The sequence below is a fragment of the Aplysia californica genome, unplaced genomic scaffold (genome assembly GCF_000002075.1).
Source record: "Aplysia californica isolate F4 #8 unplaced genomic scaffold, AplCal3.0 scaffold00474, whole genome shotgun sequence".
NCBI classification, from domain to species: Eukaryota; Metazoa; Mollusca; class Gastropoda; order Aplysiida; family Aplysiidae; genus Aplysia; species Aplysia californica.
In genome coordinates this window covers 153,624-161,406 of record NW_004797744.1, presented here as the reverse complement: position 1 = coordinate 161,406, position 7,783 = coordinate 153,624, and the positions used below count along the sequence as shown (strand labels likewise).

The 7,783-nt window shown below is 44.7% G+C and overlaps 1 protein-coding gene across 2 annotated transcripts in view; it reads left to right on the top strand.

Moving 5' to 3' along the window:
* The window catches only part of LOC101851596 (enoyl-CoA delta isomerase 2, peroxisomal), a 68,769-nt gene that overhangs the window by 53,469 nt on the left and 7,517 nt on the right, over positions 1 to 7,783 (top strand). For both annotated transcript variants that reach the window (XM_035971633.1, XM_035971634.1), the window contains exon 4: positions 4,897 to 5,032. In XM_035971633.1, the coding sequence (XP_035827526.1) occupies positions 4,897 to 5,032 (136 nt within the window). The remainder of the gene's footprint in view (positions 1 to 4,896; positions 5,033 to 7,783) is intronic.

Genomic DNA, 7,783 nt, shown 5'->3' with positions numbered 1-7,783 from the left:
TGACTCTCTGTCTTGCATCGCCTCACTCACAAACTACACACTCTTACACCCAAAAATAGTTAGGCTACAACAGAAAATCCATACACTATCCGAAACAGGAAAAAACACATGTTCGCATGGATCCCAAGCCATGTGGGCATCCGAGGAAACGAGCAGGTAGACGACCTGGCGAAGAAAGCCTCATCCCTTCTGCTGGGATCAACGACAAACACTCTCCCACAGACTGACTTTAGAAATAAAGTAAAAAAGTACACCTCCAGTCTGTGGGAGAGCCACTGGGAAAACCAGAAAAATAATAAATTATACGAAATTAAACCCAGACTAGAACAGCGAAATCCTTCGGATCTCTCCAGAAGAGACGAAGTCATTTTTACTCGATTGCGCATCGGACACACGGCCCTGACTCACAAATACCTCCTGCAGGGAGAGGAGAAGCCGTTCTGTGTCGGATGCGACACAGATTTTACCATTAGACACATTTTAACAGAATGTCTAGACTTTGGAGAGATCCGAAGGAAATATTATAAATGCAAGAAATTGCAGGATATTTTCTCCGTCGTTGTTCCCAGCAGAATTTTAAATTTTATAAAGGCCATTGGCCTTTATGGCGAGTTGTAAAGTGAATCTGATATTATTTAAAAATTTTTATTGTTACTTAAAAGTTGTTTTAGATCACAAATGTATTTACACCGAATTTGAATATTTTAACTTTTTAGCATTTTAAAGTAAACTAGTTACCAGTCGTGAAGTGAACTTTCGCAGAGGTGAACAACTTGTGTTTCGCGCGCTCATATGACCTTAGCAGTTGCGAGCGCCGTAAAACCTTATACTACTACTACTACCAGCCCCCTCGGTCTGCTCCACCTCCCCCTACCCCTCCAGCAGACAAACCCCTGCCTATGGAGGAAGACAGTTCCGACCCCCCTCCCCGGCCTGACCCCGGGAAGGGCGGAGTCTGTCACTCCTCCAAATCCCCCACTAGACCGCCGTGCAATCCAGGACGGCAACCCAGAAAACACTGTGCCTCCCCCGCAAGGAGAAGTCAGAGTGCTTCTTCGAAGCCGGAGCCTTTGAGCTCCAAAATAAAAACTAAAAATTCATAATGGCGGTCCTGCAATGGAATGCCGGCAGAATCCGACCTTCCATTGCAGAATTGCAACATTTGCTGGCCATACTGTGCCCACGGGTGGCCTGTATTCAAGAAACAAAATTCGTCCCTTAAGAGGATTTACTGCGTACCATGACATTCACACGGAGAACCAGATTGCTTCCGGTGGTACCACCATCTCTACACCGACAACAACACACTCCACAGACAAGTACATCTTAAGACGACCCTCCAGGCTATTGCCGTATGGGTCACCCTGCACAGACCAATCACGATCTGCTCAGTTTATATCCCACCAAATTACCCCCTCAAAATAACCCAACTAAATGACTTAAAGGCTCAGCTCCCTTTATTTTGCTAGGTGATTTTAAAAAATGCCCACAGCCCCCTTTGGGGAGACAAACCTACAGACCAGAAAGGAAAAATAATAGAAAATTTTTTATTTCAAAATAACATCTGTCTCTTAAATGATAAATCCACAACTTACAGAAACAAAGCCACTTATGGCACTTCATCCCTTGACCTCACCTTTTGTACCCCTGACCTAGTCCCAGATCTTGAGTGGTCTGTGCTGGATGACCGTATGGACCATTTCCCAATTCTTCTAAAAAAACAATAGCCTCCAAAACGACCCGATCCCAGAACGCTTCAATTTCAAAAAAGCAGACTGGAACGGGTTTGCCAACAAATGTTCCCAGATTCTTAATCCCAATTTCGACCTCAACTACAATAAATTCCACGAAAGGCTTTTAGAAATATGCCACGAACACATAACAAAAACAAAACCCCAGAGGAACAAGATCTGGTTCTCTTGGGAATGTGAGGATGCAGTAAAGAAAAAAAAGGCAGCGTATTGAAAAGCCATCAACAACACCACCACAGAAAACAAGAATAACTATTTAAAGGCTCGAGCTGTGGCACGGAGATGCCTCAGGGAGAGTAAAAGACACTCATTCAAAAAATACATCTCCAAAATCAACAGCCAGACACCACTCAACCAAGTTTTCAAAATTGCTAAAAAATTCTTAGGTAGACGCACAGACACCATTCGCACGTCCAGAGGCCGAATGGAACCACAGCAGAAACACAAGTAGACATCGCAAACACAATAGCTACATCTCTCGCCAAAAATCGTCCCAAGCAAACTACAACACCACTTTTCAAAGCATCAAAACTAACAGAGAAAAACAACACCTAAACTTCCACTCAAACAACACTGAAACCTACAACGCAAACTTCACAATGGACGAACTAACATCGTGCATCTCGGACCTGGGCAATACAGCCTTTGGACCGGATGACATCCACAACCAGATCATTAGACACTTACCCTCAGAAACACTCACACTCCTACTATACATATACATATACAACGACATGTGGCGGTTGCACTCCTTTCCGGAGTCTTGGCGTCTCGCCACTGTCATTCCAATACCCAAACCAAACAAGGACCACACACACCCATCCAATTACAGACCAATAGCACTAACGAGCTGTCTCTGCAAACTCATTGAAAAAATTATCCACAGGCGACTCATGTGGTTTCTGGAAACGACGGGCTCGCTGAGCGGTCTCCAGTGCGGATTCAGGAAAACTCGATCCACTCTGGATCACCTGGTCCGCCTGGAGACCTTTATACGCGAGACGTTCGCTGAAGGAGGCCACATGATCGCCATCTTTTTCAACCTAGAAAAAACCTTCGACACAACCTGGAAGTACGACATTCTTCAAGACCTGCACGCACTCGGCATACGCGGTCACCTCCGTGCCTTCATTGGCAACTTCCTGAAGAACCGTTCCTTCCAGGTTCGTGTCGGATCTTCCCTTTCAGACCCACACCAACAGGAGGAAGGAATCCCCCAGGGGAGCATCCTTTATCCTCTCCTATTCGAAATTAAAATAAATTACATAGAGGAAAAACCCTCCAAAACAGCACAGACGGCTCATTGTAAGTTGACGTCTTTTTTATATGCTGCCGTTCGAAAAATCCTCATTTGAGATCTCTGGAAAGGCAGCTGCAAACGCAGCTGCACAAATTCGAAACGTGGGCAAACAATAACGGTTTCAAGTTCTCCCCGTCAAAGACGGTTGCAGTACACTTCTGCCGAACAGGCAGACGTGTGCTGCAGCCGGATTTGACATTATACGGGGAAAAGATTCCCGTCCAGGACCAAGCTCGTTTCCTCGAGGACTCAAAACATCTTCTCCACTTGTACATCTCCCTTGTCCGGTCCAGGCTTGACTACGGCTGTCAAGTCTACGGATCGGCAAAACCACACATCTTAAAAATGCTAGACCCAATACAAAACCTAGGACTCCGCCTCGCTCTGGGGGCTTTCCGCACTTCTCCGGTGGAGAGCCTCCAGGCCAAGGCCAACATACCACCACTTTCACTCAGACGCACACTACTCTCACTACAATACGCAGTTGAACAGAGCTCAACACCGGAAAATCCAGTGCACAACTGCATTTTAAAAACAAACCCAGAAACCATAAACAAATTTCAAAATAACGAAAAACTCATCAAACCCTTCGGCCTCAGAATCCTTGAGGACCTCAAAAACTTACACTTTTCCAAACAAGACATCCCCCGACCTCCCTCCGTGGCACCTCACCAAGGCAAAAGTAGACTTACAGCTGACCACACACAACAAAGAAAGCACAAACACCATAACTTTTAAAGCAGAATACAAAAAACTAATAGATAAATACCCTGGTGCGGAGCTCATCTTCACGGATGGCTCCAAAAAAGCGCCGCAGCACTATCTCCCTACAGTACACACCAGAGGAGACTCCATCCTGAAGCCTCCATTTTCTCTGCGGAGGCCACTGCCATTGACATGGCACTGGACTCCGTAGAAAATTCTCCAAACAAATCATTCCTTACCCTTTCTGACTCTCTGTCTTGCATCGCCTCACTCACAAACTACACACTCTTACACCCAAAAATAGTTAGGCTACAACAGAAAATTCACACACTATCAGAGACAGGAAAAAACATCATGTTCGCATGGATACCTTGCCATGTGGGCATCCGAGGAAACGAGCAGTGGACGACCTGGCGAAGAAAGCTACATCCCTTCTGCTGGGATCAACGACAAACACTCTCCCACAGACTGACTTTCGAAATAAAGTCAAAAAGTACACCTCCAGTCTGGGAAAAACAGAAAAACAATAGACTATATGAAATAAAACCCAAACTAAAACAGCGAAATCCTTCGGACCTCTCCAGAAGAGACGAAGTCATTTTTACTCGATTGCGCATCGGACACACGGCCCTGACCCACAAATACCTCCCACAGGGAGATGAGAAGCCGTTCTGTGTCGGATGCGATTTTACCATTAGACACGTCTTAACCGAATGTCTAGACTTTGGAGAGATCCGAAGGAAATATTATAAATGCAAGAAATTGCAAGACATTTTTTCCGTCGTTGTTCCCAGCAGAATATTGAATTTAATGAAGGCCATTGGCCTTTATGGCAAATTGTAAAGTGAAATCGTACTTTAAAAAATTGTTATTGTTATTTATAAAAGAGTTGTTTTAAATTGAAAATATATTTACACCGAATTTTAATATTTTAGCATTTTAAAGTCTAATAGTTAACCAATCGTGCAGTGAACTTTTTCTAAAGTAAACAACTTGTGTTTCGCGCGGTCATATGACCTTACGCAGTTGCGAGCGCCGTAAAACCTTTTACTACTACTACTACTAATTAGTTTATATATTATTCATAATATGTAATGTAATTCTTACCTGCTCAATTCTAACGAAGGACTTCAATTTCAGGTCATTGCTATGCTGGAAGTGGCCTTTTGGCATTTGCTCATGACTTTCGAACCATGCGGAATGACAGAGGCTGGCTGAGTTTCAATGAAGTCTTCATAAATCGCAGGTTTTCAGAAACTAACTACAAAATGTTGAGGTACGAAAGAGCCTTTTTCATTCAAATGAAATAATGTACTTTTCTCAACCCTCTCAGAGATTGTCAGAACACTTTGGAAGGTTTTGCATCTCAGGTGTCTGATGATTGGATAACCTTGTCTTATTAGGTATGTGAGCGAAAATGGCGATTGGCGAGTGATCGTGGCAAAAATGAGGAGAATTGACTGGCTTGTTTCTTGCTTCCCATTCCAGTACCGGTAAACTAAAAAAGCTTCAACCATAGACTTAAGAGGATTTACTGCATATCATCACATTCACATGGAGAACCAGATTGCTTCCGGTGGTACCACCATCTATACCAACAACAACACACTCCACAGACAAGTACATCTTAGGACAACCCTCCTGGCTATTTCCGTAAGGGTCACCCTGCACAGACAAGTCGCGATCTGCTCAGTTATATCCCACCAAAATACCTCCTCAAAATAACCCAACTAAATAACTTAAAGCTCCAGCTCCCAAAACCCTTTAGTGCCCACAGCCCCCTTTGGGGAGAAAAACCCATAGACCAGAAAGGAAAAGGTGGCTGCTACTCACCCGAATTCGGTTGAGCAGCCTAACGCTCTCGGTCGAGTAGCCTGATGCTACCTGCCCATGGGGATTTCTGCGACCTCGGGTGGCAAGCATTTTCTGCCCACCCGAAGCTGGTAACCTAGATCTAGTCTTAGTCTTATACGGGATGCCCAGTACGGCTGTTTTTGAGGCAACGGAGTCGGGCAATCGGCCGATCTCATCCGTAGTGGGCACCCCGTATTAGGTAGCATAAACACTGCCTCGCAGTCTTCCGAGTGACATGAAGCCTTTGCTCCTAGAACACTTCTGTGATTGGCCCAAAATAGATCATAGATTATGTTTTTCCTCCATCTATTTTTGTCATCTTTCGAGGTTTCCCTCGCAGGTCGACTAGACTAGATCCCCTAGATTTATCACCCTTTATTATTTAATTATTATCATTCATCGGAGTGACAAAGTTACTAACAATAGAAATGCAGTGTTGTGATGTTATTAAAGATTGTCTAACACTACCAAGATGTTTCAATTGCCCTATCTCGCGTCCGAACGAGACTTGGGAGCTTGATCTACCTCGTCTTAGCATGTCACGGCCTGTGATACAAGTGAAAACAAATGTTCCAGTGCTAAGTTGAAAGCAAGCAATTTTGTCTGTGGGGAGGGAGAGGAGGGGGGGGGGGGAGAAAGAAAAAGAGAGAGAGTGAGAACGAGAATGAGAGAGAGAGAGAGAAAGGGTGTTTTTGTTATTAGAATTACTGATTCCTGTCGTAATTTTCTCTCTGCTTCGGTTCACAAGCTGACCCAGTGCAATATAGTCATTATTGTACACATTATGGCCAGTCCCATCTTCTGATCCGACTCTTGACTTACAGGACAAGGAGTGACTGAATCTTGTACGATTAATCACTCGATTTCTAAAGGAGCATGCGCAGAAGTTTCCACGGGCCAGGAGCCGCAGGCTAGGCGGGGCTAATCGACCGAATTCGTTCGCCCAGAACATGCGCAAACATCCCCATGGGCCAGTAGCGTCAGGCTACTCGACCGAAATCAGGCGAGTAGCCTGACGCTAGCCACCCGAGATCGGGCGAGCAGCCACTCTCGAAGGAAAAATAGCAGAAGATTTTTAAAATTCAAAATAACATCTACCTCTTGAATGATAGGTCTCCCACTTACAGAAATAGATCCACTTATGGCACTTCATCCCTTGACCTCGCCTTTCATCTTGGAATAGCCTCCAAAACAGCCTGATCCCAGAACGCTTCAACTTCGAAAAGGCACACTGGCACAGGTTCGTCATTGAATGTTCCCAAATTCTGAATCCCCCTTTCGACCTCAATTACAACTAATTCCACGAAAAGCTTCTAGAACAGGATCTGGCTCTCTGGGGAATGTGATGATGCAGTAAAGAAAAAGAAGGCAGCATATCGAAGAGCCGTCGACAGTACTACCACAGATAACAAAATTAATTACTTAAAAGCTCGAGCTGAGGCACGTAGATGCTCAGTGAGAGCAAAAGACAATCGTTCAGAAAATACATCTCCAAGATCAGGAGCCAGACACCGCTCAAGTTTTTAAAATTGCTATAAAAAATTTGGATAGATACCCAGACACCATCAGGCTCGCCCAAAGGCCGGAAGGAATTACAACTGAAACACAGGTAGACATGATAGCAAACACAATAGCAACATCTCTCTCCAAAAACAAAAAGCAAACTACAACACAACCTTCCATAACATCAAAACTAACAGAACAACAACGCCTAAACTTCCACTTCCACTCAAATAACACTGAAACCTGCAATGCAGACTTCACTTTAACAGACAATAACATCGTGCATCTCGGACCTGGGCAATACAGCCCCGGGTCCGGATGACATCCACCACCAGATCATTAGACGTTTACCCTCAGAAACACTTACACTCCTACTGGACATACAATGACATGTGGCAGTCGCACTTCTTTCCGGAGTCTTGACATCTCGCCACTGTCATTCCAATACCCAAACCTAACAAAGACCACACACTCCCATCCAATTACAGACTAATGGCACTGACGAGCTGTCTCGCTGAGACGATGAGCTCACTGAGTGGTCTCCAGTGCGGATACAGGAAAACACGATCCACTCTGGATCACTTGGTCCGCCTGGAGACCTTTATACGTGAGACGTTTGCCGAAGGAGGCCACATATTCGCCATCTTTTTTTACTTTGAAAAAGCCTTCG